Raw genomic sequence first — 17751 nt, 5'->3', positions numbered from 1 at the left:
GGGGTAGGGCTTTGAACCCACAGACTTTTAGTGGAGCTGGAGGTGCAGCCGAAGCGGCTGTGCAGGCAGACAGCAAAATGCAACAGCTACAGCGGGCATCAGGCTTCTGATGACACGCGCTCTACCCACGTGACCTCATCAGATGAAGGGTCTAAGGTTGCCTCTACTCCGCCCCATTTTAATAAGTCACCTATTGCACTCCATTTGGACCTCTCATTAGCCGCTGTATCTGCTTGTTTCTCCACGAGCAAGCAAGCGAGCGAGCGAGAGAGCAAGAGCAAGAGAGAGAGAGAAAAGAGTATGTAAAAATAGAATGTGGCTCAGTGCCCTCCTTATTGTTATGGGTGATCCACAGCCATGGCAGCAGTGATGACTCTTGTGGCAGGGAAATGGCCCAGCGCCTACACACTACACAACAGCCCAACAAGGGCCCATTTCCTTCCTTTTTTAGTCTCTCTCTCTCTCTCTCTCTCTCTCTCTCTCTCCCTTCTTGTCTGTCATCAGACTCATCTTTCAGGCTGTGGGGGCAGCAGTGTGCCAGGCAGAGCAGGGCGTAAAAGGGCTTTACTTTTTTGGAAGGGGGGAGCGGGGGGTAACTAATGTTCGGGCAGTGTGTTTAGAGTGGTAAGCAGAGGCATGTCGTGCTGAGCCTGATGCTGAGACATGAAAGGATGCGGTCAAGCCCCATTTAGCCCAGACTGATAGAATAACACACAGGCTTGAAGAATGACATCTACAGCTGGAGCATCCCAACCTCTCTCTCCCTCCCTGCACTTTTCTATTTTCACCTGAGGACCGCTCTCCTTCACTACTTCAAACAGACCACAGTTGGACCGTGCCTGCCTGACTCATTTCAGAAAGCCACACAATGTAAATAGTTTCAGTCTCTTTAAAACATGGCTGTGTCTGAGAGGATGCTGTGTCACACCAGTAATCAATCCTGGTTAGTGTTTGAGCAGCTATTAATGCTGCACCTTTACACAGACATCTGCACGGAAGGCGTACTTTAACCTTCAATGTTGCTCTCTGAGTTGTAGGAGTGTCTTAGAACAGGAGAATTCACTTTCTTAACCTCTTATTTATTGTCTTTTTAGATAGCTTTAATTGTATTACAATATTGGCACTAAAATAGAATGCAATACAAATCAATAATAACGCTAAAAAGCTTCAATAGAGCATGAAATAAATGCTTCAGTTAGTCCTCATTGTGTTAGGTCAGAAGCTAAGGGCAGTAGTGGGTGTAATCAGTGTGTAAAGGCTGACAGATGGACACACACAGCTGGATCTAGAGCTGTGAGTCCTAGTAAGAGCAGGTAGATGAGTGGGGTTTGGGGGGAGGGGGGGCGGAGGTGGAAAGGTTTTGGCAGAGCAGGGCACGCGAGAGAAGGAGATGCACCGTCTGCTGACATGCAAACAGAGCACCCTTGTGCCCCCCTCCAGGCTCGATTGTGCCTCAGGACAAAGCAGTGATTCAGCACATCATCCTCCACGGGACAACTGGAAACTGAAGACGATGGCCTACCCACCCCCTACCTCTCTCGCCTGCTATCTTTCTCAGTGCTGGCTAGATACATGCCAGTGCTCAATATCAAAGGGAGGTTGCACACAATGCCTGTGTAAAGCAGGAATTCGGGAGCCTTTTTGGCTTATCAACAGGAATTTCATATGGTAGAGGTCTGTCATATGCTGAGCCTCTCCGCCGCCTTGAGAAGGACAAGAAGACACCAAAGGGTGAAAAGAGGGCCTGTCTGAACAAAGGCACATTTAGCACACTGTCCTGACCTGACTGGTTGAAGGGGAAAAAAAAGAGGAAAAGAAAAAAAGAAGCATCCTGGCTCATTTTTCAAAGCTTCCAAAAGCAAAAGTCCAAAAAAACATTCTGTAGTTTCCCCTTAACCAGCCTGGGCTCCCTGCATCTCCACAGTCAGAACTGACCAGCAGCCCACCGCCTAGCAGCTCCACTCATTTCCTATGAGCAAGGTTTGTGCTGAGGGTATAACAGGAGGGTGATTTAGCCTCTCTCTCTCTCACACACTATAGAGCAGCACGAATGAGGATGATTCCCTCTACCAGCCTCCTGGAGACTCTTCAGAAACACAGCTAACATCTCAGCCTGTGTTTAAGATTTCAAAGCCTAGAAAGAAGAGTACCCTGCTTTTTCCTTTCTTTCTCTCACATACACATACTCTCTCACTCTTATTCTTTTGGTCTCTCTCTCACTCTCTCTCTCTCTCAGTCAGGTTAGGCAGTCTATTTCTGCATTAATCACCATGACACAGGCAAGGCAACTCAATTTTCTGCTCCTGTAGGTAAGGTGCGTGGCATGCTGAAACGGCGGCAAGAGGCATGAAACAGCCAAGCGGGGGCTAATCTTTGGTTACTGGTGTAATTGAAATGCTATCCACACTGTAGGGTGCATTAAAGGCAGATAACAGCGGTTCCTGTGGCCAATTTAAGTAGCTTGACTTCCCCGGGAATAAAAAATGCCTACCAGATAAGACAGACAAACCAGGCTAATTCTCCAGGCATGCCTCCTCATTGTGATCCAGGAAAAAAATGAAGGAAGGGGGAAAAAAAATAAAAAATGAATCACAGAACCAAAAAATCAATTGACCCTCGGGTGGCTCACGTGCCTGGTAGCCAGATAAAGCTAAAAGCACGGTTAATGTCGGCCTGCCTGTATCCAACAGATAGAGCACTTTGTAAATGAACCAGCTTTGATAAATATATTAAGAAAAGCTGTGAATAAAAGGCAGAGACTTCTCATTTGTAAATAGAACCCCCGCTACATGGAATTAGAATGATAAAATGGGGTTCCATGTAATTAAGTTTGTGTAAGACCTGAAATCCGTGCAAATACCTTCCCGGAATTCTGAAAAGAAGCTGTCAGTTCAATTAATCTGAACATCACCCCGAGAATGTACTGAACAAAATTAAGCCGCAGATAAAACCTGGGCTAGCATTTTGATAAGTAATTCCTGTATCATTTCTTTGCTTCTGTGATCATTTTATTTAATCCACCACCCCCAGTTATGTGCTAAGCCATCTACAAAGGCACTGCTGGCCAGGCCACCGGAGCCTTAATCCACCATATAGCACGTGTAAAATGGGGAGGGTAGGGGGGCAGGCGAGCACGGTGGCACTGCTGCTGATGGAGGAAGCAGGATGGTAGTCAGAGGGCAGGGGAGGGGGTGACAGATCTTTCTTTTTTTTTCCTTATATTTATCAAAGTGAATAAATGTATATCAAACAGAGAGCGGGGACTTAGTGCTAAACACTTTCCTGATAAAGCGCTCACATCCCGCTAGCTTCCACCCAGCGCTTTGCTAGCCAGAGAGAATGGGGTTCAGGAGGGGAACAGAGGGGGGGACTGTAAATAAACGCTTTTCACACTTTATGAGCATTAGCCGCCTTGGCTGGCGGGGAGAGGCGAATGAAGCCTTTCAGAAATGAAAGGCAGAGCTATGCTGGTGACAGAGATAGCGACATCAAGACTTGACTCACCAGTTGTTTACTTGTAAGATGGTGAGGCCTGTGTCTTGGGCTAGCTGCTTTTTCTGTTCCTCTGAAGGATACGGGTGCTGGAAAAGAGGCAAAAAAAAGAAGGTGTTACATTTAGCTTGGCTCAGTGCTCAGACACAAATGTAGACCTTATTGTTGGCCTAAGCAGATCAATGTTGGTGCTCTTGTCTCCACACGTGTTCATATTAATGCAGACGAAAACTTGGGAACGGAGACACATGAGACAACGGACAAACTGAAATATCAAGATGAAGCTGAAGTTTAGTATCCAACGAGTCCAAAGGTTTGGTTCTGAAATCGACGATATGCAAATGTGGTGTATAACAGAATTACTCTGACAGAACGGCGAGCATGTTTAGTCATGACCTCCACTCTACTTTAATGCTCACATACACTCACACACTTAAGCTCGTTAGGGGCAGTAAAACAAGTTTGTCAGTGCCAGTAACCCTGCCCCCAATAGATAAATACAAATCCACGCTGTGCACCTACACGTTTACAGTTACACATTTTTTGCAACATGGCAGTCTTTCTGCTCACCACATCCTCCGAGCCCTTCTGAATTCCCCTGCTGAATTAGACCCAGGGCTGAGTGAATAAGGACTGAATAAATCCTCCGTTCCCTTGACTGCAACACTGGGAAACATATGAGGCCGATTCCTTTCATCCCTGGTGTCTTTTTATCTGTAGCTGCTGAAGGCTGGCCAAAATGCTAAAAGAAGACATTTATCTGAAAGGTCTCCCATCGCCAAAAGTTCTACCTGAAAATGTAATTCCCCAGCCAGGGATGCAATGATACTATTTGTGTCAGCTTCAATATGCCAAACACAAGACGACAGAAATGACAGGCTTTGAATTCTTCTTGTGTTTTTTTTGTTTTTTTTTTCCCCTTCCCTCGCCTGTCTCTGCTGTGGAGCATGACAAAACAACGGAGATCTGTGGTGACAGATGTCTTTAAGAGCCAGATTAGGAATCAGCACTCACACTAAAGGAACAAACACCAGGCTTCGCTTTTATTCACTATTTCCACACAAGAACACAAACAGACACACATGCTTACACATAATGCTCTCTCACACACGCATGCGATACGTAGGTGTGAGTTTCATTTTAATGTTGAATAACAGAAGGATGTGAACGTAATGTCCTATCAAAGCCTGACAGGTCTGTTTACATTTACACCAGTCTCTCTGTAAACACTGTAGTAAAGATTCACAGATAAATTCTCAATCCTATTTAAATCCAATCTCAACAGAGAAATGAGAGAAAGACTTTGGAGTAGAGTAGTATGTAGATGGTTATATGACACCGAAATATACCCTTCAAGACTACTGTTTTATACTTGCGCAACATTTCCATAAACATATACTACAAAAGGGGTCATATCTCGTTATTGTACGTATTGTATTTATCAGATGTTATTTTTCTGCCATTATCTTGCATCTTATATTTCATACTGATAACGTGCTGATAATATGCCAAACCGATCACATTACCATACAATTTAACCTGTCACTTTAACATCAATAAGTCACCGTTTTATACAGTACCTCAAGCTGCAAACACAGTTTTTCTAAAAGATTACCTAGATGTATGTCAGTTGCCTTGCGTGTTTGATGGTCAAACAGTAAAGTGTTAATGAAACCTCGCTGAGGAAGGGACAGTTCAGGTAGTACTGTCTCATAGCTCCAATTTAATTAAAGGACGGAAAACAAGGATGTCTGAGGAATGCATCCAAGCAAACGAGGGATTAGTTAGTTCTCTAGTTGTGGTTTTAATATTCTGAAACTGTTAACAAAGAAATATGATAATGCTTACATAAAAATACATATTTGATTGCTAGGTGCTGACATGTCTTTGGCAAAGGAGGTCAGCAAGAGTATTCCCCCTTGCACACACAAACCTGTGTGTGTGTGTGTGTGTTTTCTCCATTCAGTGAACATCAGCGTATAATAGGAGCAGACTGTCTGGGCTATCGGCGCTGTGTGCTCTAGGCTGAACGTAGTCATATTAACAAGCAGCCAGGCCATGCTACTGCAGACGTCCAGTAAGAACACTGTTCTATGGCTGAACTGAGGGGACAGAGGACAGTAGCAGATTGGAAGTGGTCTCAGTCATTTACATTGTATTAAGGCTTCCTGGGCCACTAGGGTCTTGTGTAGGTCATCAATCGGCCCGTGGCAGGCCATGGTGCGGCAGAGCTGGGTGATAAATACAGCAGCCGACGGCAGCCTCCTTCGCCCGCCACAAAATGAATGGTTTGAACAAACAAGAAAGATGTCTCATCAAGGAGAGTGGGGACGTTAAAACCCCCAGTGAGGGGGGGGGGAAAGAAAAAGAAAGGAGGAAAAAAAGCCCTGAGTAAGGAGATTTCGCCTGACCACAGAGACACAGCACTAAAAAAAATCCTATTTCATTCAGCAGGACTCCATCAGCTCTGCTCCACACATTATAGTAAATGCAGGCTTGTTTCTTCCCCGCCCCCCATTTCTCACTCCCTCTCTCCATCCCTGTTTTATTACAGAGACTGTTGGCCACCCATACTTTTCACTGATGCCTTCTTTAAGCACTGCTCTGAAATTGCAGCTGCACAAAATGGAGTGTTCAATGTAGAGGTGGGCTAGAATGTGCCATGCACAGCATCCAAACTAGCCTCTTCCCTGACCACAGTGCACTTCTCTCTCTCTCTCTCTCTTTCTCTCTTTCTCTCTCTCCTCTCTCTCTCTCTCAAAAAATAAATAAGGGCAAAAAAATGTTTAGTCTTTTCTATCCCTCAGCAGTCCCAAAGAACATGCTTACTTAATGGCTGAAACACAAACTTACCGCGGAAGATCAAAGAAATGATTGAAAATCTCCCCACTCGCTTCAAATCCAATCAATAAAGCGAATTACAAACTCCCAGACCAATATCCTGAGAAACTGATTGACCACAAAATGTAAAGAAGTGCAGTCTATAAATAATTAGGCAGAGAAATGAGCAGGTTATTTTATTGCAGAGGCCAGCGTTAGCCTCCGATCGAAACAACTCTGTTAATTATGCTGCGGCCTGTTAATGGCACTGGCGCATTGCTATCCCCCCACCACTCTATCCGTCTCTCTTTCACACACACACACACACTCTCTTTCTTGCTCACTCTTTATGTAAAGGTCTCTTGGGACGCTAGTGGATCATGCAGTATGTGGTCCACTACAAGTACATGTTTTTTTTTCTAGAGTACATACTGTGTGTGTGTGTGTATCTGTGCGTACATGTTCATGTTTGTGGGTGAGTCAGTGTTTGCAGTCAATCGGCTAAATTACAGGGTGTGATGTGCTCTCTACTGCAGATGAATGTAATGGCCCCTGTAGAGTCTGGCCTATGAGGCACAGACCACCCCACCCCGCCCCCAACAACTACCCCCCCCACCCCCACCCCCAACTCATATAGTACAATCCCCACAACACACACACCCCTCCTGAGAGCAGTGGGCTGACCACGCTGCTGATGGATGACTTCATCAGTGGAGGAGCAGGCTGCAGGTCAGGAGCAAAAGGAATCCTGCCGTTAGCTCCATGCTAATGAAGTTGTGCAAATCACAGGCCTTTCCTCTACACACTGCTCTTTCCATCATCATAGTTTTCATTCTTTAATGTCATTAAAACTATTCACTTATCCACAAACCCCTCTGCAGTCAGCTGCAATATCACAGCTTGCTTATAACGCAGACCTCGAGTTGATTGTGATCATATTTGTTTCTTTAATCAAAGTGACAATGGAATAATAATAATAATATTTTGGTTTAAATAAAATCACTCCGATTTGAGAATGACATTTTAATATCTATGCATAAAACAGAAGAAAGATTGGCACATTTTAAATATAGATAGGACAATGTTGTTAATAATGTCATTGCAATTGTGTTTTCCATGAAAATGATATTCAGATTAAATGAAGGCTGGCATTTCGCGTTGATAAGAATGATTCAAATGTGACGAAATATACCGTTTTAATATTGGCATTGATGAATAACAATAATAATAATCATAATATTTCTATATTTATTGCTAATCGTATGATATTGTAAACAGCACATTGGACTTTTTTATTTATGAGGGGTGTGGGAGGGCTTTGGGCTTTGTTCAATTAAAATAAGAAACTGCATCTTATGTTTACAGCTCAGCAAGTGCATGTCATTAATGCACCATGAAGATGCAGGAGTATGACATCTTTGTTTACTGAATAAAATGTAAAGTGTGCATTGTTTAAACAACAAAAAAGGATTTTGGCAATGTATATTCCCCTTCTCCTGTGTGTGTGTGTGTGTGTGTGTGTGAGAGAGAGAGAGAGAGAGAGAGAGAGAGAGAGAGAGAGAGAGAGAGAGAGAGAGAGAGAGAGAGAGAGAGAGAGAGAGTGTGTGTGTGTGTGTGAGGGCTGCAGGTTAAAGGGGGGTTAGTGTTTTGTGTTTGTTTTATTTTCTTTTGGACTAAGCTGCTTCCTGACAACAGGGAGAAAACAGGCAGGAATGCAACATGACTCAATGAGGCAGGCTCCCAGCTGAACCACCACAGCCAGCCCCTCACAAGCCTCTGTTTTGTAATATGTCATGAGTCCCCACATATAGCACAGTGCAAAATCAGAGATCAGTCTTCATTCATTTAATTTCCACTCAAAATAGGCATTAAATACATGTTAATTTATAATACATACATGGTAATACATAATTTTGAGCAACAGGAAAATACACAGAAAAAATGTGTGAACATAAGTGTAGAAATAACTAAATATGTGTGTAGTACTGTCTTTATTAAAGATTCAATTGCTTTAAGGAAACTAGCTTCAGAAAGGCATTTTTCCACACCCCAAGACATTCAGTGATGTTGAGGTATGATCTCAAGGGCAGTCAGGATATGGTTCTGGAAACTTCTCTGGCTGATTTTGCTAAATATCCTTTTCTTTTACTCATGTCCTTTCAGACCATTAAGTTTGAAATGGGTTTGCTCAGTGAAAGGATGAACAGAAAAACCTTTTTCCCCAAAGAAAGACTAGCTACAGCTGATTTATTATTTTTTGTTTTATTATTTGTCCTTACGCTTTCTCAGGCAAGAGGACATCTCCGAAATGTTGAACAAAATTAATAACTTGCATTCAATAGGTGTGCTGGTATTTAAAATATGAAAGGTGTTTATTTTTTACTTTTTGCTGTTCATGAACTTCTAAATCATGTTTTAAAGAGTGCACTCAGCAGCTGCATCACTGTCCTTCATTTTCTCACGCATACACAGACAAACTAGTGCAGATAGCAGTCTTTTGGCAGAGTTTTGGCATTCTGATGGACTGCAGAACCACAATTACAATGGAGGATGTACTGTGCAGGGCTGCTGCACTTGTTTCTTTAGAAGTAAAACAGTTATCATTTCGGCAGCTTCAAATGATGCCGCCTGGGTTCCAGCAGCCGTACAGAGCAAGCAGAGCGCCTTTCTCTCTCTCTCTCTCTCTTTCTCTCTAACTTCTCTGCTGGCATTCATAACTGTGCCCCTTCAACAATCGCAGGCTGAGCTCCTGCCCTTCACTACTGGATCTGTGCCAGGACCCTGTTTGCTCTACACCATTAATTTATGTTCGCTGGAGATGGTGCAAGTTCTAGAGCAACTTTGACTATCAAATCGCTTGCCAGGCAAATTGTTGCCCAGCACAAGTAAGGAATGGCATAGCAGGAGAGGAGGGGCAGTTGACACGGGGGGTGTGTTTGCCCCCTGAGGACACCATAGAGCAAGATTGCTGAGGGCAAACATGCATTAGGGCTAAAAAGCAATCACTCCCACATTCCCTCCCATGGCTGTCTGAGAGCAACAAACACATACACAATGAAAACCAACCAAAGCATCCCAGAGAAGAGTGGCAGAGAGCAGCAGGAATACTCTTGTGCTCTAAATGGTGCTTGCTCCAGGACCTGTCTTTAAATGTACCACGTTTAACTGAACTTTATTTCTTCTGCAGCCTAATCCAGACTGAGGCACAAGATGCAGTGAGGGTGGTGGAGGACAGACAGCAGGAGTGAGGGGAGACCTTGTGACTTGGGGACAAAAGGCTGTCTTTATTTCTCTCACAGCAAACCTGTGCTTGGCTGTGGCCTGCAGCCATAGTGATGAGGCTGTTTAATCATCAGATCAAGTTCATGGCTTCTCTTTCCACCGTGGCCGGCCAGCGCTTTCAAGGGGAGCAATCTGATCTTCATGTCCTTGCAGGAGAGAGTGGGGGATGAGGAGGAGTAGGAGGAGGAGCAGCGGCTGAATCTCTCTCTCATACACTTAGCCCACTGGCTATCCACTGTACATTCAGCCCAAATACGTCTGAACACAGCCACCCCTCATCTCGCCCTTGTACTCCTAGAGTTTCGGCTCTCACCCAGACTGGTCCTACAGGGCAGGAATTCAACCTGGTTTATCAGAGCGGGTGCTTCACTTTGTTGTGGTAACCGGTTACTCGTGTTGCCTTACTGTTGACACACATGCACACCAAGACTCAGTTTCAGAAAACCCCTGACAATGGGCTTATCAGAGGCTTTCTTTGTTATCTTTGCTTGTGTATCCTTTTGAACTGGGGCTCACTGTTTATGGGCCAGTAAGAGGATGGTGGCTGAGGGCTGTCCATTGTTGGAGGCTGCGGTCAAACCCGGGCCAGGGGTGTAAAAGTGAAAGGGAGAGGCCCACAGCAGGGTCACGAGGGATGCCGAAGCTCAGCCACTTGTCACTGTTGCCTGTCATAAAGAGATCTGACTGCTCATGCTTGAAGGCAAATTGGGCTAGTCTAGTAGATAAACATCAACACCAATTTAATGGCTTGAGCACACATTGTGAAGCAGCGCCTCTGAAGCCATGCAAATGAAAAGACTAAGCCTTAGCAAAGACCACAGAACCTTTACAGCACAAGGCTTTGCCAAGAGAAATGAACGTACTACAGCTAGGTGCATAGGTACATGATTTACCTGCTGCGTATTACTGTACTGTCACTTCTGAGGGTGCCCCCAGGCCAGCTGCAGGGTCATCAGCTGGTGATAATGACTTCGTTGATGTTTTAGCCCCTTTTAAGCTCAAATTCTCCCAGTGGCTTGGAGTTTTCCCTGCCACCGCCCTGCAACCGGCCTCCATACCTTCCAGGTACTGGCTTTTCTCATGACCGCAGCACATATCTTACACTTGTAAGATGTTTCTCTCTCTCACACACACATTTTCTAAGTACATCAGTGCATACACACACACACAAGCTCACTTTGAGCAATGTCTCCCGTTCTGTTCTATCAGACTCTGTAATGACTTGATCGCTCTGTATGGCACCAATGACTAACAGATTCTAGACCTCTCATGGCACAGGCATTAGACCATTAGGCATCTAATTACCTCTGGCCTACTGCTTCAGTACATTCTCCACAGCCCATCCCCCAGTTCCCATACCCTCAGGGATTGAACTCTTTTGCACCATTCTTTAATATATTTTGCCTGCATGAGAACAAGGACAGGGGGCTGCTTGAAAAGAACAGAAAGCTCATATATGAGTCAACACAGATGGTCTAAAACCAAAGCATCAAGTGGAGTCTACTTCATCTTCCACCTGCTTCCAAACCTCCGGTCTGAGTGGTTTTAGCAGTGTGAAGTCAGTCTAGACCTCCTTTCATTGTGACATTGCTCCACTTTGGGACTGAAATTGAAGTAGGGTCTGATCTAAGATTATAGAAGTGGCTTATCTATGGAAACAAAAATGTAGCGTATTCACTCTACAAAGCACACTTTTACAAGTAGCACTTAGCTATTCTCCCTCTGCAGAAGAACTGACCTAATGAGCAGGAGGACTATTAACGTAGACAAACACTACATCTATTTTCTGTGTCAGAGACTCGCTTAAGGAGCTTTAACAAAAATAGCTGAACTTAGCAAATTTTCCCAGTAATTGAAGGAGGACAAACAAGAGCCTTGAAGGCAAAGCACATAATGTCAAAAATATGAGAGCAAATTTCTGATGTTGAACTAGGTTTAAGGTCAAAACTCTCTGCAGAGTGAGCCCAACATTTAGCCATTAGCTGGGAATGTGCCGCAGCCTGCAAACAGCTGCAGGGGCCACTTCCTGTAGGTTAATGATGCTAAAAGTGTAGAAGTCAAGCATAGCGTCCATTTAGCCAGCTCTGAGAGAGGACTAAACAACGTCTCTGCAGAGAGGCCAAACTCCCTGCCCCCCACTCCCTCTCACACACTCAACCACTCTCATCCTTGTGAAAGCACAGACACTTGAGCCAACAGAAGCAGAAAAAGAATAACCACACTTAGCCAAAGGCTTCTCTGTTAGAATTTGCAGAAACGCTTCATGACGACAGAGGGAGCTGAGCCAAACCTCAATCCATCAGCAGTTTGTACCTGCTCTGTGTGTTGCTTTTGGGAGTGCCGCGTGGGCCTTTTCAGAAACACCTTCCGTGAAGGTGTGTTATCTTTGAGCAAGAATCAAGATCTCCCATCATTCCTGAGCATTCAGGCGGTGCATTGGCTGTAAATCGACAAGCCCCGCGGGGATCTCTCCAATCTTGATGTTCAAGAGTAGAGATGGAAGAAGAGTTTAAATGGTTCTAAGAGGCGCAGGGCAGAGAGAGGCGAGGAGTGTTGGGATTTAAGCAGTGCCATGCCGGCCTCCTATAAGTGCATTCCTGTGGCCCCTTTACCCTGTAGTGCTCTTCTGTTCAATCCTGCCCCTAGGCCTGTTGACCCCTGACCTGGCCGGTTGGCTTGGCTAAAGGCTCCTCGTTTGTTACTGGCTTTATCCACTGACAAAGCAGGCAGGAAGCTGGCAACTACCCAACAGCCCCATGGGAGGATGACCATCAGCTTGCTCAGCTTACCGCTTATTAGAGGAAGGGAGGGGAGGAGAGGGGGGTTGTTGCGGGGGCTGAATCAGAAACGTGGCTGACCCTTTTTTTTCGTGCTGACAGTTTTCCTAACTAATGAAACACACACAAAAAAAAAAAAAGAAAACCTGGAAGCCACAAATGTCCCGATCTCCTGCTAACCCGATCAGCAGCGCATGTTAGTGCCTATCCGCAGTCCAGAAAACCCACTCCTGGGACATGACATAGAGTTTGACTCCTATCTGAGCAATGTTCCACAAAACACACTGAAATATTACATCTTTCTCTCTCTCCCTCTGTCTCTCTCTCTCTCTCTCTCTCTCTCTCTCTCTCTCACACACACACACACACACCATAAAAATTCACCTCCTTTATTGCCTCTTTTAGATCGCCGTGCCCTCTAATAAAGTTGATTAACATTTCAGCCTTAAATCTAACAGTGCTTTTTCCATGACTGCAGAAACTGCAGCCTACCTCCTCCATCCCCCATCCCACTCCATAGTGCTGTTCCTCATACTGGGGCATCAAAGAGAGCTGCAGTAATCCAAACACAGCCACTACTCTTAAAGCTCATGCGCTGTCTTAGAGGGGAGATAAAGAGGGATTTGGGGATCCACTAAGAGCTTTTTGGACTGACCCAAGCCACAAACAGGAGAGCAGAATCCGAAGCTCTGTACTTCTCCCACAACCATGAGAAACCGGTCTGAGAGAGTGAAGCTCCGTTGGCCTCTAGCAGAACAGGAATACAGGGGAAGGCCATTAACCTCTAGGGCTAAAATGCACTCTGATGGCTCCCTGGCTTGGAGGCTGTTGACAAGCGTCTGTGTTCATTTCAACAACTCATTGATATACCCCCACCACCAGCGCAGCCCCCTACCCTTCTCAGGAATGTAACACAACCACTTGCTGAGGTAACCCAAGCCCCTCCCCTCTCGCATCACACTCAGGAAGGCTGATGCGAAGTGTAAGGCAGCTGTTGTTTTTGTTGTTTTAGCGCACTGACTCTTTCTATCTCCCACTCCCTCGGCCCTTGTCCCCTCCCACCAACTCTGCAATAATTCATGATGCAATCAAGCTAAGGAGAGTACAACAGACTTTGACCATGGGGAATTGAGCAGCATACTTCTGTAATGAAGACCTTGGGTATGAAAGTGCCTCAGTAATGGCACAATGAAAGTACTACTCTACTGAGAATGAGACCCAGAGCAAACCAACAAAATAAAATAAATAAAATGGGACTAACTGTAAGGGCAAGAAATACATTCACCTTCATATTTAACACTCACTCTCTCTCAGTGGCGGGGGCTGGGAGGTCTGTCCGGTCTGATGATTGACAATTAATGTCTCAGGAAGTCATTTTCCTGAGAAAAAAAAATAAATCCAGTGCCTTTCACCCTGGTCACTACAGAAAGAAACTTTAACCCTCCCTGCCTGGGGTGGAGTTCCCTGCTATACACCAGCAGAGGACAATGGATCCAGTCACCCCTTGGGCAAACCATTAAGGGACGGGTGATTTCAAAAATACAGAATGGGGCACATTTGCCATATTGTGGTTAGACGTACACTGGACATCTTGAAGCAGCTTTGCGGATCACCCTAATTCTGTGGGTTTGAGACGCTCCTCTGTGATTCCATTACTGTCAGTGGTTACCACATCTATTATAGCAATTACAACCCAGTTCTAACACTAGGAATGCTACAAAGAGGAATTGCTAACATCTGCAAAGCTTGTTCCATGTGTCAGGGGTTGTCTTCCCTTAAACACACATCTTTTCCAGTCGCAGCACATTTCTTCAACATCACACTCCACATTTATTTACTTAATTCCACTCAAACTGTGCCTTAAAGAGATCCCTCTCTGTTTGAGTCCAAATAACTTAAAATGATGCGTGAAGGCTCGCCTTCCTTTTTCTCAGTAGGCTTCATTACTTTTTAATATCTGTGCAGGAAGAGGGGAAAAATGGCGTGGAGATAATCAATGGTATAGAAGCAGTAGGCCATTAATCTCCCAACGGATTCCATTCTAATACACACTTGCACGGGCAAACATGGGCTCTGGTGAACGCACGTGTCTGCCTGGATGGGTCACTTAATGAAACAGCAAGCTCCAGCCTTCTCAGAGGAGTTTTCCCTCAGTGAAAAATGAGTACTCCCTGTATTTTCTGCGCATCACTGGGGCAAAGGGAGAGATGACAACGAGACATTGAATTCAGGAGAGACTCAGATCTGCCCCATGTGAGCAAGCAGCACAATGAAAGCAGCAGGCAGGAAATGGTGGGAGCACCAGAGCAAGTCCCTATGGAGATTTTTATCTAGGATCCTTAATGTGAACAAGAGTTCAGCTGATCTGGGAATAGGACACAAAGACAGGGCAGGGAGGGAAAGGTGACCTGCAGCACTGAACCGAGGTAGAGGGACAGATAGGGGGCATGTGTGGGAGGGCAGAGACAGGGGGAAAGGGAAAGTGGGGTTAGTGCGGGAGAGGGACGAAGGATACGAGAGATGTACGGCAAGACAGAAAAGCCACCTGGGTCGGGTGTGGAGTAGGGGAGGTGTGTTTTCAGAAAGAGGGCTGTATGTTGTGACCTTCGGTCAGGGTGCGCTGTAACTGGAGCTAACTGCTGGTTCTGTGAGACCTCCTCTCAATGTGCTAAACAGCCACCTGAAGACAGGATTAGCCATTGTGACCCATCCACAAAGGTAACGGAGATCCACCTGTGTGGAGCGACTCCTCACAGCACTGAAATGTACACTGCCACATCACACACACACAAGGCACATGCGCGCCCGAGAGGACGAACGTAAACGGAGGGATGGGAGAAGGGAGGAAAGGAGCAGGGGGAGACAGCCCCGAGTGGTCTGGAGAAGCTGGTGGGCGGCCTGGCAACCACTAACAGAAGGACAACAAGCAGATGATTGTAGGCATAAGCCAGGGTGAAGTTTGATATGTTTTTCATGTAGGGACGGTACCTGGGGGGGGTGAGGGAGACAATGCAGCGTGCCTAAGAGGATTGCAGGCAGGGATAGAGCACGCTGGAGCCCTGAGGTGGCAGAGATTTGTGCCTGCATGGAAATCCACTGCTGTCACCGTGCGTATGATTCACCCCTGCCAGTGAGCTCTGCTGTGACGAATGAGCCGCACTTCATTTGCTGGTGATTATGCGGGTTGCTGGCCCTCTAAACCCCTTTGAACTTGTAATTGCTGCTGGTTTTAAATAATGAACATTAAGGGGGATTCAGAAAAGTGTGGATAATTACAGGTTTCCCCCCTTTTTCTTGTGCTTCTTGGAAGACGAGGAGGAAGAGGAGGAGAAGCAGAGAGGTGGTTCTGGCTGCTGAAGCTTGCCGTGTCGCGCCAGGCCTCTTTATCTAAATCATTATAGCAGCTTGGTTTGTGAGCTTTAAAAGGAGCTTTTTGTGTGAACTGCGGCAGCCCTGGGGATATAGGGACTAGTGCGCAACGATCAATATTCACACAGATTCACATCTGGAGCCAAAGCCTGCTCCAGTTTGATTTGGATTTATTCGATTTTTTTTTCTCTTGCACCCTCTGTGTGACTATTTTTGATATAGGACACCCTATCATATGTATTCATCTGTGTAGCCTTATATGCTTACATGGATTACAGCCACCACAGACGCTCTCTTCTAAGCACTAGTAAACAGCAGACCTGATGAGCGCTAGGCTCCAGAACGTCACATGGCACCTTGGGCGATATCTGCAGGGAAATGGAGTTGTGGTACGGGAGGTTTGGGTAAGAGAAGGCTTCAGCATGCTTGTGTTTTGGCTAGCGGCACAGAAACCACAACAAATTGGGCCACTTTATTGCTGCCTTTGATATACACTCAAAGATGTGAAATTATATTCCACAGCAAAAGTGCGTTAGCCTCATCATCAAATGACAAAGACATAGTGAGAGAGGTAAAGCTCAGAGGGAAAGAGGTGTGTGAGAGGGCCCAATAGGGTGCAGTGCTTCAGCACAGCAATAGGTAGAAGCCAAAACAAAAACAGCAAAGAGAGGGGGGGAGAGAAATCACACAACAAAATGGCAGCAGTGGGATTCAGTCAGAGCCTGGGTCCCATGACAAACCAAACAGAGAAACAGAGTCTGTTTTTGATTTCTGCTCTGTACCCCCTCCATCTCATCACCCCCACCCCCCAACACCCTTTCTCACCCCCTCCTTTTGCCTGGTTTGCTACTTCCATGTTTGTGCTGTTTCTTTTCCCCCTGCATTTCCCCTCTCCTGGTGTGAGCTGAATATCAAAGGGGCTGGGCTGTGTGGAGGCCTGCAGCACATAAGGCCATCTCCCAGGGCCACTCCTCAGATCCAGAGCCACCGCACTGATTAATGCTCTGGCCTGCCCACGGCCTGCCGAGGTCCAGCCCCACTAACCCCTCTGGCACTTCGCGGGGGGGACAGAGAGGAGAAGGGGGGGGCGGGTCTAGAAGAGAGGAAAAGGCGGGGGAAGCGGCACAGGAGAGAGGGTGAGACGGACAGACACTATTTTAAACCGCATCATGCTCCACATTCAGCCATGAGGGGGGAATCCACACAAAAACGTCAGGGCAGAGAACATACACAGCTGGCCCCTAAAGTCTTCAGCCGGCTTTTTGCTTTTCCACACGAACGTTTATCTCGCGCTGCCCCCACGGCCCATTACATCACTCCAGTGTTTGGTGAAGTGGAAGGCCAGGTCTTTCTCAGAGCTCCTGGACCGGTGTTATTGCAGTGGATCGCTGACTGGGGGTTGGAGGTTTGAGGCAGCCTGCTGCTGAAGCGTGGGCTGCTGGAGGAGTCTCCAGTGAGGTCTGGAGTTTATAAATCTGACTGCACTGCTCGGCATGCTCTTTGCTCTGTTTGGCTTCTCTTCAGGTCGGAGGAGATGCAGTCACCTCTACATCGCAGAGACTCTCAGCACCAGTGCCTCTGTGGGACGCATCACCAGCCAACAAAACTGTTAATATCCCATCCTAACCTTCGGCTCCATCATCCAGAAGTCACGCTCTGAGAGAAGTCAAGCTCTGAGTACTTTGTTTGGCCACTTCTTTAGAGCCAGAGAAGCTTAAGTCATTTCCGAACCAATCACTGCTGTGTAATAAAGCAATCAGCAAGGCATTAACACTGAGCTCACAGCTGAAAAGACAAGGAACCCACTAGTGCTTTGCGATATGACTGCAAATCAATATCACAATTAATAGAAAATTTTACCTTGATTACAATTAATGAACGGCCATTTTGCTTTCATAGTTCACTGACAAGGTTTGTACTGTAAATATGCTCAAGTATTTTTTCTAATCTTGCGGGGAGCTTGTCAGTCTCTCTCATCTGAGCCATGCACTGTTCATATTTGGTGATGTGA

The 17751-nt window shown here is 45.9% G+C and overlaps 1 protein-coding gene across 9 annotated transcripts in view; it reads right to left on the bottom strand.

Moving 5' to 3' along the window:
* The window catches only part of meis2a (Meis homeobox 2a), a 78359-nt gene that overhangs the window by 20812 nt on the left and 39796 nt on the right, over positions 1–17751 (bottom strand). For all 9 annotated transcript variants that reach the window (XM_066667573.1, XM_066667579.1, XM_066667532.1 and 6 more), the window contains exon 9: positions 3505–3581. In XM_066667573.1, coding sequence (XP_066523670.1) covers positions 3505–3581 — 77 coding nt within the window. The remainder of the gene's footprint in view (positions 1–3504; positions 3582–17751) is intronic.

The sequence above is a fragment of the Hoplias malabaricus genome, chromosome 1 (genome assembly GCF_029633855.1).
Source record: "Hoplias malabaricus isolate fHopMal1 chromosome 1, fHopMal1.hap1, whole genome shotgun sequence".
Taxonomy (NCBI): Eukaryota; Metazoa; Chordata; class Actinopteri; order Characiformes; family Erythrinidae; genus Hoplias; species Hoplias malabaricus.
The sequence above is the reverse complement of the archived record's forward strand: the minus strand, read 5'-3'. Positions and strand labels throughout refer to the sequence as shown.